Here is a 13390-nt window from a genome sequence, read left to right as displayed (position 1 = left end):
ATGATGAGTGACCCCTGTAGGACTGAATGTCTCATAATGATGAGTGACCCCTGTAGGACTGAATGTAGGACTGAATGTCTCATAATGATGAGTGACCCCTGTAGGACTGAATGTCTCATAATGATGAGTGACCCCTGTAGGACTGAATGTCTCATAATGATGAGTGACCCCTGTAGGACTGAATGTCTCATAATGATGAGTGACCCCTGTAGGACTGAATGTCTCATAATGATGAGTGACCCCTGTAGGACTGAATGTCTCATAATGATGAGTGACCCCTGTAGGACTGAATGTCTCATAATGATGAGTGACCCCTGAAGGACTGAATGTCTCATAATGATGAGTGACCCCTGAAGGACTGAATGTCTCATAATGATGAGTGACCCCTGTAGGACTGAATGTCTCATAATGATGAGTGACCCCTGAAGGACTGAATGTCTCATAATGATGAGTGACCCCTGTAGGACTGAATGTCTCATAATGATGAGTGACCCCTGTAGGACTGAATGTCTCATAATGATGAGTGACCGCTGTAGGACTGAATGTCTCATAATGATGAGTGACCCCAGTAGGACTGAATGTCTCATAATGATTAGTGACCCCTGTAGGACTGAATGTCTCATAATGATTAGTGACCCCTGAAGGACTGAATGTCTCATAATGATGAGTGACCCCTGAAGGACTGAATGTCTCATAATGATGAGTGACCCCTGTAGGACTGAATGTCTCATAATGATGAGTGACCGCTGAAGGACTGAATGTCTCATAATGATGAGTGACCCCAGTAGGACTGAATGTCTCATAATGATGAGTTACCGCTGTAGGACTGAATGTCTCATAATGATGAGTGACCCCTGTAGGACTGAATGTCTCATAATGATGAGTGACCGCTGAAGGACTGAATGTCTCATAATGATGAGTAACCGCTGTAGGACTGAATGTCTCATAATGACGAGTGACCCCTGTAGGACTGAATGTCTCATAATGATGAGTGACGGCTGTAGGACTGGATATTAAAGCTGTGAATTGTTTTCTATACTTAGCTTTCAGGAGGTAGATAAACAACATAAAGGTAGACCAAAGATGATGGATAAATGAAGATGGTTCACTCAGGCCATTTGCCATTGAGGAAAAAAAGTATGTTCCGGTCTATTTAACTGGGTGTGTCTCCCATAGACACCAATGCAATAGCAGCTGGGTCTGGTCTACTTATAGTAAGTAGTTCATTGACTTACATTCATTGAACCAGAAAAAAACAAGTGTGGTGTCTCGCTTTCTCTTCGGTCTCTGGGTAGCTCAGCAAAATGACAGTGCCATGAGCAGCACCGCAGATAATGGCCGCGTTCAAGAGGATAAAAATTGTAATATATCATGGGTAAATTGTGACTGACTGACGTACAAATAATAATGAGTTGTTATTTAGTCAAGACTTCGCTCTCACATAGTCACACTCAGTATCCACTCATGTGCATACAGTGCGTTCGTAAAATATTCAGACCCCTTGACTTTTTCCCCATTTTGCTATGTTACAGCCTTATTCTAAAATTGATGAAATTAATTGTTTTCCTCATCAATATACACACAATACCCCATAATGACAAAGAGAAAACAGGTTTTTAGATATGTTTGCAAATGTATAAAAAATTATAAACTGGAAAACCTTATTTACATAAGCTTTCAGACCCTTTGCTATGAGACTCGATATTGAGCTCAGGTGCATCCTGTTTCCATTGATCATCCTTTCTACAACTTGATTAGAGTCCACCTGTGGTAAATTCAATAGTTTGGACATGATTTGGAAAGGCACACACCTGTCTATATAAGGTCCCACAGTTAACAGTGCATGTTAGAGCAAAAACCAAGCCATGAGGTCGAAGGAATTGTCAGTAGAGCTCCAAGACAGGATTTTGTCGAGGCACAGATCTGGGGAAGGGTACCAAAAAATGTCTGCAGCATTGAAGGTCCCCAAGAACACAGTGGCCTCCATCATTCTTAAATGGAAGAAGTTTGGAACCCCCAAGACTCTTCCTAGAGCTGGCCTAGCCTGGCCAAACTGAGCAATCAGGGGAGAAGGGCCTTGGTCAGGGAGGTGACCAAGAACTCGATTGTCACTCTGAGAGAGCTCCAGAGTTCCTCTGTGGAGATGGGAGAATCAGGCCTTTATGATAGTGGCCAGACAGAAGGCACTCTTCAGTAAAAGGCACATGACAGCCCTCTTGGAGTTTGTCAAAAGGCACCTAAAGACCCTCAGACCATGAGAAACAACATTCTCTGGTCTGATGAAACCAAGATTGAACTCTTTGGCCTGAATGCCAAACGTCACGTCTGGAGCAAACCTGGCACCATCCGTACGGTGAAGCATGGTGCTTGCAGCATCATGCTGTGGGAATGTTTTTCAGCGGCAGGGACTGGGAGACTAGTCAGGATCGAGGGAAAGATGAATGGAGCTAAGTACAGAGAGATCCTTGATGAAAACCTACTCCAGAGCACCCAGGACCTCAGACTGGGGTGTAGAGTCACCTTCCAACAGGACAATGACCCTAAGCACACAGCCAAGACAACTCAGGGGTGGCTTCGGAACAAGTCTCTGAATGTCCTTGAGTGGTCCAGCCAGAGCCCGGACTTGAACCTGAATGTCTCTCTTGAGAGGATCTGCAGAGAACAATGGGAGAAACTCCCCAAATTCAGGTGTGCCAATATTGTAGCGTCATACCTAACAAGACTCAAGGCTGTAATCGCTGCCAAAGGTGTTTCAACAAGTACTGAGTAAAGGGTCTGAATACTTATATAACTGTGATATTTCTGTTTTGATTTATCATTATGGGTTATTATGTATAGATTGCTGAGGGGGGAAAAACGATTTAATCAATTTTAGAATAAGGCTGTAACTGTAACGGCTGTCTATGGAAGAAGTGGACCAAAATGCGGCGGAGTTAGGGTTCGTCATATTTAATGTCACGAACACTATGCATTTACAAAAACAACAAAAACTGACAGCCAACACAGTCCTGTTAGGTGCAACCACATTGACAAGCACAATTACCCACACCACACAAAGGAAACGTAGGCAACTTATGTGTGACTCCCAATCAACCACAACCCTCTACAGCTGTGCCTGATTGGAAGTCACACGGCCAAAATCAACGAAACAATAAAACACTCACTCCCTTCTGCCACGTCCTGACCCAACTACACCCTCTACTGGTCAGGACGTGACAGTAACCTAATAAAATGTGGAAAAAGTCGAAGGGTCTGAATACTTTCTGAATGGATTCTATGTTAGTATTAGGAGATATGTTAGTAGGAGATATGTTAGTAGGAGATATGCATCTTTAAAATTACTTATTTAAAGCACCCAGCACGTCATCCTCATTAACAGTTTAAAAAATGTCAGAGAGTGAGATAGGGAAGCGACAGCAGGGAAGTCCTGTAAGGCAATACAAACCAGACTAGATGCCAAAACTGTGACGGCCGGGATGGAGAAATTGTACAATGATTGCTCTGCAAGTAGGCCTACAAAGCGCCAGCTCTCAAACACCTTATGTGGCACAACAGATTGTTAGATGTCTATGAACACGCTGTAATACATCACTGCAGCAACCCATCACATTGATGAGCACGTGGGAAATGAAGTCCCATGTAGGCTACTACTGACCACAGAACATGGAGGAGAGGCACACAGCAGAAAACCTAAAACGGCATTAACTACCATCGTTGCTGAGTGGGTGGGGGACAGCGGTAAGATGAGCGCTGTCTGGTAGGGTTTCCACTAGATAGCACAGCCACAAAGTCAAAATTGTCTATCGTAAAAATGATAGAAATAGGTGGGGTTTATGACTTTGTGGCTGTGGTAACTACGGTGACGACCATCTGGTAGGTAGCCAGGTCTGCGGTAGATTGAACTGCATTGCCCCTTAGTGGTCATACACAGGAAAATATCTGCATTTTAGAAAAGGAAGTTAAAATGGGAAACCTCAATTCTTGCATAGATATGACACAGACCTATAGATACATTTTTTTCTGAAGACAGACTGACTATAACTGTGAAAGTGTCTCCAGCAAGACCATTAGAGTACGCACACAGACATGAATCCTCTTTACTACTAAACAGGTTCTTATGTGACAAATAACACCTTGGATAAAGAGCTTCCGCTTCTTCCCCTTAGGTTAAAGGTTATATGTCAATTGCACCAGAATAAATATATCCTGTTTCTACTACACAGCTCCTGTGGGCTATGTAGACCCATGTGTTATATGTTCTAATTAAGCAATAAGTCCTGAGGAGGTGTGGTATATGGCCAATATACTGTACCACGGCTAAGGGCTGTTCTTATGCACAACGCAACGCGGAGTGCCTGGACACAGCCCTTAGCCGTGGTATATTGGCCATATCACAAACCTCTGAGGTGCCTTACTGCTATTATAACTATACCAACGTAATTAGAGGAGTAAAAATACATGTTTTGTCATACCCATGGTATACGGTCTGATATACCATGGCTGTCAGCCATTCAGCATTCAGGGCTCGAACCACCCAGTTTATAATTAATATAAGGGAATGGTTTCAGATATCAGTGACCCATCCGTTTGCTCATTAGCAATGAACCATAAAGCATTCTTTCGTCAGAGCATAGCAAGTAGAAATGGCATGTTCACATATTTTGTTGAGGGATTATAATGAGGAACATCCAGCAGAGGAAATGGTGCAGAAGATACATTTATGCTGCAAAAACTTTGGTTTCGATTCATTTAAAAAAAAAATGTATCTGATGATATATGCATATGTACTTTGGATGGTGCCCTCGTTGATCGTGTCCCCGCGTATAAATATCTGGGAATCTGAATTGACAAAAAGCTGTGTTTCAAAAAGCATGTTGATGAGTTAAGTAAGAAATTAAGGTTTAAAATAGGCTTCTTCTATAGGAACAAATCATTTATTCCAGTTATTGACTATTGCGATACCGTTTATATGAATGCAGCTGCCACTGTATTGAAGCCATTGGACACAGTTCATCATAGCGCATTGTGTAGTTAAATTAAGGTTAAATAAAATACAAAATATTACAAGCAATAGGTTCAGTACACATCATTGCATTTTGCATCAGAAAGTAGGCTGGCCGTCCTTGAAGTCTCATTGTCTAGAAAGCCCTCTTGCATAAACTTACACCATACCTGACCTCACCGTTAACCTTCAGACGTATAAGTTACTAGATCCGGAGTCATGGATGGCTAACCCTAGAGATCCCTTCAATCTCTTCGGAGTTAGGTAAATCTGCTTTTAGTTTTTTGTGCCTGTGGAATGACCTCCAAAAGTCCTAAAAGATGAATTGGTGCCTCTAAGGCAATTCAGGCAGATGTTAGAGGGTCTTTTTATTGAACAATGTGTTTGTTTCATATGATTGTGTTTTGCTTTTCCTGTTTTGTGTTTGCTTTTCGTGTATTGTGTAATTAGTGTGTATAGTGTAATTGTTGTTGATTGACGTGGTCATGCAGGGCTCATCTCCAATATAGGCCGTGGTCTCAGCATGACTCCCTGCTTAAATAAAGGTTCAATACAATTAAATACAATTTCACTGGTAAATAACTAGTTTATTTGTAGGCCTATAGCGAAGTTAGTTTGTACGAGTTTAGAATTCTAAGCAGGTTGAGCAGTTTACTACCCCTGTTAGCAGTGCGTGTATTCATGGATGGCAAGGGAAGTCAGGCTTTCCCAAAACATTGACCAATAAAAAGAATACATAAATGTCCTTCAGTTCGCAAGAAGGTGAAAGAATCTCACCGGAGAAAGCATCCGAGCCTGCGAAACAGCGGCCATTATCTGATGCTGCCTGGTCAACATTGTTGCCGCCCGTAGCATTAAATGCAAGGGAAGCCAGCGAGCATTTGGCCTCCCTTGATAAAAAAATTATTATAATAATAGCCAATCAGCGTTGAGCTAAACTGAGCGAGCTAAACTGTGAATGGTCCTGGCACACCCAAAAAAAGTGTAAAGGGAATCCAGTTTGGATTTCACATCAAAAGCAAAACATAATTGACAGAAACATAAATTGTATCTCGTTGTGCTGTTGTCCTCCATTTGCTAGCTAACTAGCTAAAATTGGCCCTTTCCTAAATTACCCATGGATGGAGATAGGGATTTGTACTTGTGGTTTTACTTATTTTTCCTTACTGATCAATGATTATAACGGTGATTCTGATCCAACCATTAATTCATACTTTGTGCCCCTGGCCTGAGAGGATGGAAGTTCAATATGTAGCTAATGTACTTTAGTAGGCTAATGTTAACTAGCGGCACATCGTTGCCCATGAAAGGAAGTTAGGCTAGCGAGCAAGCATTTTAGCCAGGTAGCCTAAGACAACAAAAACTAAAAGTGTTTACTGTATGACAGTGTCCCTCTAGTGGTGTGGGGGCTGTGCTTTGGCAAAGTGGGTGGGGTTATATCCTGCCTGTTTGGCCCTGTCCGGGGGTATCATCGGATGGGGCCACAGTGTCTTCTGATCCCTCCTGTCTCAGCCTCTAGTATTTATGCTGCAGTAGTTTATGTGTCGGGGGGCTAGGGTCAGTCTGTTACATCTGGAGTATTTCTATTGTCTTATCCGGTGTCCTGTGTGTATTTAAATATGCTCTCTCTAATTCTCTCTTTCTGTCTTTCTCTCGGAGGACCTGAGCCCTAGGACCATGCCTCAGGACTACCTGGTATGATAACTCCTTGCTGTCCCCAGTCCACCTGGCCGTGCTGCTGCTCCAGTTTCAACTGTTCTGCCTGCGGCTATGGAACCCTGACCTGTTCACCGGACGTGCTTGTTGCACCCTCGACAACTACTATGATTATTATTATTTGACCATGCTGGTCATTTATGAACATTTTAACATTTTAACATCTTGACCATGTTCTGTTATAATATCCACCCTGCACAGCCAGAAGAGGACTGGCCACCCCTCATAGCCTGGTTCCTCTCTAGGTTTCTTCCTAGGTTTTTGGCCTTTCTAGGGAGTTTTTCCTAGGGAGTTTTTCCTAGCCACCGTGCTTCTTTCACATGCTTTGCTTGCTGTTTGGGGTTTTAGGCTGGGTTTCTGTACAGCACTTTGAGAATATCAGCTGATGTACCAAGGGCTGTATAAAAATAAATTTGATTTGAAATTTGATTTGATAGACTGTTTCGTCAACATGAAAGAGAGGAGGATGGCATTGGCATTTCTCTACAAGTAGAGTCAACATGTTTTTTTCCACTTGCACAAATGCACACACACACACACACACACACTCTGTGGTTCTAAATCTAAATCAACAGTTGTTAGTAGTCCGAAAATGTCGGAAACATTAACTTGCTTGACCATGCTTTAGATCATGTAACTGTTTGTTACATGAAATATGCTTTGTGGACTTCACCGGAGAGAGGTTGCTCTCCGGTTTTGTGATGAAACAAAGGTGTTGTTGAATTGATTCAGCCACTGCGTCTTCTTATTGACTCGACCTTACACGGAACCCAAACCAGCTGCTGCACGTGCATAAATGTATTTTGTCCCCCTACCCCAAACGCGATCACGACACGCAGGTTAAAATATCAAAACAAACTCTGAACCAATGACATTAATATGGGGACAGGACGAAAAGCTTTAAACATTTATGGCAATTTAGCTAGTTAGCTTAAAACGTTCAACCGAATCGTTTCTAGTCATCTCAATTATCACAACACATAGGTTGGGCTTCCCCTGTGATTTTACACACACCACTATTGCCTGTTAGCCAAATATATCCCAACAGACAAGTACAGGCCTCTCACACATTGAGTTTTTTTTGTTTTTTTTACAAGAATTGCCTTCTGCTAGCCTGTATTTCGGGAGCAATTATACCAGATTTTAAATCCAAAGGCAGCCACATTCTGATATTTTGCCCCATTATTGGTATTTAGACCAATCAGATCAGAATTAGGCTGCCTGTGTATACTAGGTGCTTTGAGCTTGCATTGTAAAGTACTGAATAACTAAGCACAGGTCACGTATTTGACATGGTCTAACATGTATTTGATTAATGTCTACAGACTATGAAGGGCAGCATAGCCCACCTATGCCTATCTCCGGTCAAACTTTCGACGCAACACTCTGGTCCAGGGTGCTCAGATCTGATGCAATACAATGCAATGCATGACACGCAGCTGATCTTTCAAAAGAATAGTTGGGCAAACATTTATTTAACAAAACAAAACATAATCAAGCCATGTTCATAAATTACGATGGGATCGGGCACATAGAGGTATTCTATTTGATCGCGCCCTATCGGCTACTTTTGTCTCACTACAATATGAGCGCACCAGTCCTCTTTTCCCATTGTCTTTTCCACAATGTGGATTCACTTGATAAAGGGTTAGCCTGCTAACACATTCAACGACGTCTCTTACATTTCCAAATTCTACTGAATTTAAATGACCCAAAACCTGTAGGCTAACCGAACATGTACCTGTTTCCTTCCAATCCATGCAGTCTCTTTCATGTCGTCTAGCCTGGGAATGACAACGGTCAGTCACTTCCACCGTAAAACACCTCCCAATCCAATCCGGTGTCTTTTTTTGAAAACAATGCCCATATTTGGTGTGTGCAGGTGAACGTGAAGGCGGAGGATGATGCACGGCTGGGGAGAAAAGAAGGTATATAGTCTCCTGCTGAAATGTGGACGTCACGCACACTTTGTGGAGAACATAATCATTCCCGGATTCTTGACGAGAAGTCCCAACTGACAGGTAAGCAAACGCCACTCTCCCGACGTTTGGGAAAGCTAATCTGAAATGTCGAGTTGTATCGTTAAATGTGTTTGTTCTAGCTTGGTTAAAATCACTTGACTTGAAATACAGCTTTGCTTGGATTTGTCTGAATACGTGTTTGAGCTGTTGGAATCGGAGCCATATATTGAGAACTTTGCTTTGTTCCAAACTATTGTATTAGGTTCAATTCCACTATTTTTAAAAGTTCTGCTAGTAGACTAATGCTCGTTAACAGTTACTGTGGTTAAACATTTAACTAATTGTTACGAATTACAGTTGACTATGGTCCTATGTCTACACTTACTAATGAGGACCTCTAAATTGTCACATTTATACTGTAGTGGTATGTGTTGACGATATACCCTACACCAGGCAATGGTATGGCTTTGTTCTTGCTTTTAGGCCTTGCTTCATTAATCCTCAATTATTATTATTTTTTTACAGAATGGCTGAAGACGATATTGCTGCATTGGTGGTTGACAATGGTTCAGGCATGTGCAAGGCTGGTTTTGCAGGGGATGATGCTCCCCGTGCTGTCTTCCCCTCCATTGTTGGAAGGCCCAGACATCAGGTTGGAACCATACTGGGCTCTCAGATATTGGATTCACTTAATATAGGCTATATAATTTGTGTATAAAAGTGTGTGGACACCCCTTCAAATTGGTGGATTTGGCTATTTCATCCACATGTTGGCAGTAGAAGGGCCTTACTGAAAAGCTCTGCCCTGCTAGAGTTGCCCCGATCAACTCTTAAGTGCTGTTACTGTGTAGTGGAAATGTCTAGGAGCAACAATGGCTCAGCTGTGAAGTGGTAGGCCACACAAACTCACAGAATGGGACTGCTGAAGCATGTAAAAGTCGTCTGACCTCGGCTGCAACACTCCCTACTGTGTTTCAAACTGCCCCTGGAAGCAACGTCAGCACAAGAACTGTTCGTCGGGAGCTTCATGAAATGCGTTTCCGTGGCCAAGCAGCTGCACACAAGCTTAAGATCACTATGTGCAATGCCAAGCGTTGGCTGGAGTGGTGTAAAGCTCACCGCCACTGGACTCTGGAGCAGTGGAAACACGTTCTCTTGAGTGCTGACTCACACTTCACCATCTTGCAGTCCGACAGACGAATCTGGGATTGGCGGATGCCAGGAGAACGCTACCTGGCAGACTGCCTAGTGTCAACTAAAGTTTGGTGGAGGAATAATGGTCTAGGGCTGTTTTTCATGGTTCAGGCTAGGCCACTTAATTCCAATAACGGGAAATCTTAATGCTACGGCATACAATGACATTCTGGATGATTCTGTGCTCCTGTCTTTGTGGCAACAGTTTGGGTGAAGACCATTTCCTGTTTCAGCATGACAATACTCCTGTGCACAAAGCAGAGGTCCATACAGAAATGGTCTGTGGATCGTATGGAAGAACTTGACTGGCCTGCACAGAGCCCAGACCTCAACCCCATCGAACACTTCTGTGATGAAATGGAACACTGACTGCGAGTCAGGCCTATTTTTCTCAACATCAGTGCCTGACTTCACTAATGCTCTTGTGGCTGAATGGAAGCAATTCTCCACAGCAATGTTCAAACATCTAGTGGAAAGCCTTCTAAGAAGAGAAGGCTTTCCACTAGAAGAGCTGCAAACGAGGGTAACAACTCCATATTAATACCCATGATTTTGGAATTGAGATGTTTGACAAGCATGTGTCCACTTTTGGTAATGTTCTCTATTTGACTTTGGGAGAGTTTGAAGAGGCTATACAGAACTCTTCCTTCTGGGGGTGCTCTTGATCCAAGAGGTCCACTAAATGGACAAGTATCGGCCAGAAATTGCCTCATTAAAAAGAAAGGGACACCCCTCCCCAAACCCATTAACAAAAGCATAATATATTGGTAGCCTAAAACTGAAGATTGTGATTTCAGGAGTTAAGAAATTGATTGTGATTTGTATATGGAACATACAGGCAACTCAAGCCAACATTTGATGAAAACAACTTCTGTAGTGTAACTTGAGTTAATGCGTAATGCAGGGACAAAGTGTAACGGTAATGTCTCTTTCCCCAGGGTGTGATGGTGGGCATGGGACAGAAGGACAGCTACGTGGGAGATGAGGCCCAGAGCAAGAGGGGCATCCTGACTCTGAAGTACCCCATCGAGCACGGCATTGTTACCAACTGGGACGACATGGAGAAGATCTGGCATCACACCTTCTACAATGAGCTGCGTGTGGCCCCTGAAGAGCATCCCGTCCTGCTCACGGAGGCCCCACTTAACCCCAAAGCCAACAGGGAGAAGATGACCCAGGTAGTAGTGGGGGCATTAGTGTTTTTTACAAATGAAACCCTGTGGCAGTAGTAAATAAACCCAGCCATTTTATTTACTACATGTGAAGACTCCTCATCCACTAGCAGAATGTAGAGCAGTAGACAGGGCTACTGTTTACCTTGCCCGAGGGTAGGTATTGATTAGTGGTGGGCCTCACATTCCTAGCAGTATTTGTAGGTGTTTAAAATCTTTTTTTGATAAAGGGTCTCATGTAGTTCTAATTCCCACCTTCTATTATTCTACCAGATTATGTTTGAGACCTTCAACAGCCCAGCCATGTATGTAGGTATCCAGGCCGTGCTATCTTTGTACGCATCTGGTCGCACCACAGGAATAGTGATGGATTCCGGGGATGGTGTTAGCCACACGGTGCCCATCTACGAGGGCTACGCTCTTCCCCACGCCATCCTGCGTCTGGACCTGGCCGGACGTGACCTCACGGACTACCTGATGAAGATCCTGACTGAGCGTGGCTACAGCTTCACCACCACGGCCGAGAGGGAGATTGTGCGCGACATCAAGGAGAAGCTGGCCTATGTGGCGCTGGACTTCGAGCAGGAGATGAAGACCTCCGCCTCCAGTTCCTCTCTGGAGAAGAGCTACGAGCTGCCTGATGGACAGGTCATCACTATCGGCAACGAGCGCTTCCGGTGCCCTGAGACCATGTTCCAGCCGTCCTTCATTGGTGAGGTGATAAAGAGGAACTTCAGCTAAAAAATGTCCTTGCTAAAAGATATTTGTCGATGGTTGGCCACTATAGTAATTCTAGTCCTGAAATCCACATTTCTATCCACTACTAAAATGGAGTTTCTGAAAATGTTTCTCTTAGAGGTCACACACTCAAGATGCACCCTCATTTATGTATTGATATGACTGTTCATAAGCACTAAACACCCAACTTTTTGCAGATTTTTGGAAATCAGAGGACAAAGCTTCCATTTGGCCACGAGTCGCTATTTAATACATGTACAAATGTTCTTGTCTAGACAATGTTACTTAGGTTAGTGACGGTCCTTCACCACTACACAAACCATTTTCACAATCCTATGGAGCTCTGAGGTTCTTCACAGTTGCGTGTTCACTGACCTCATTAAAAGAGCCATACTTGTAGGCCTGTGTTTCTGTTCCTAGGGCTGCCATCAACATATGCTTGCTTTTGTAGGAATGGAAAGCACTGGAGTGCACGAGACCACCTACAACTCTATCATGAAGTGTGATGTGGATATCAGGAAAGACCTGTATGCCAACACTGTTCTCTCTGGTGGAACCACCATGTTCCCTGGCATCGCAGATAGAATGCAGAAGGAGATCAGTGGCTTGGCACCCCCTACTATGAAGATTAAGGTGGGCATTCATGTGTGACTCTATGAATTTCAGCCCATGGTCATTCAGTGTGGCATCTCTCGACTAGCTTTTTTTTTCTCAGTTCTCTTTTTGGCTTCCCAAATACTTTTCATAAGCTCATGATCAGAATCACATTTAATGTATTCTGCACTAAAACAACTTTAGATGACCTCCCTGTTTTACTAATGAATGCGTTCAAATCTCTGGTCTCCAGATCATCGCCCCTCCTGAGCGTAAATACTCTGTGTGGATCGGCGGCTCCATCCTGGCCTCTCTCTCCACCTTCCAACAGATGTGGATTTCCAAGCAGGAATACGAGGAATCTGGCCCGTCTATCGTCCACCGCAAATGTTTCTAAAGCCTCCACTCTTAACCTCACTGTTACTCTTTTCAGTGAATGTTATTTCAGATGGCTCTCCTGTCCAGAAGCCAACACCTTGCCCCTAAGCATTTGTGTGGCTCTAAAATTATCAGATGAGTAGAAGTGAATACCATGTATCCTAACCGGTAGAGATAAAGCCATCTTGTTTCAGTTCTACATGGTGTCCTGGGGGGGAGTGACAGGATGGTTTCTGGGTAGGCTCAGTGTTAGGGTTTTGACATTCTGCCTTGTGTTGTATTTGTTACTATTAGTCTTGCTGTAACATCTGCTCCTGGGCCATTGAATAAACATTCACTGTAACATGATACTCTGTAGTCTGTATTTGCAACATTAAGTCTTGTCATATGTTCAGAATGCATTTGTCACTTATTTTTTTTGTTTACTGATCATTTCAGGGAATGATTTGGGAACAAAGTGGTTTGAGATTCTGGCTTTGTCCACTGGTTGGCACTATTGCCTCATCCTACTGGAAAGTGAACTGTTTCTTGTCATGGCAGATCAGATGCCTTCATGTATTTGTCATTGACTGGCACCCACTGCAGGTTAGAAATCAAATGGGTCAATCTAACAGTTTTCTCATTGTTATATTCTC

At 43.3% G+C, this 13390-nt stretch overlaps 1 protein-coding gene across 1 annotated transcript; it reads left to right on the top strand.

Moving 5' to 3' along the window:
* Positions 1-8582: 8582 nt before the first annotated feature.
* Positions 8583-13103, top strand: LOC106597006 (actin, non-muscle 6.2). The gene is made up of 6 exons (XM_082976333.1): positions 8583-8739; positions 9205-9331; positions 10812-11051; positions 11319-11757; positions 12235-12416; positions 12631-13103. The coding sequence occupies exons 2-6, from the start codon at positions 9206-9208 to the stop codon at positions 12772-12774; spliced, it is 1131 nt and encodes a 376-aa protein (XP_082832459.1). The 5' UTR covers positions 8583-8739; position 9205; the 3' UTR covers positions 12775-13103.
* The last annotated feature ends 287 nt before the right edge of the window (positions 13104-13390 follow it).

This window comes from Salmo salar, chromosome 06 (genome assembly GCF_965601325.2).
Source record: "Salmo salar chromosome 06, fSalSal1, whole genome shotgun sequence".
Classification (NCBI taxonomy): Eukaryota; Metazoa; Chordata; class Actinopteri; order Salmoniformes; family Salmonidae; genus Salmo; species Salmo salar.
This window is presented reverse-complemented; position numbering and strand designations above follow the sequence as displayed.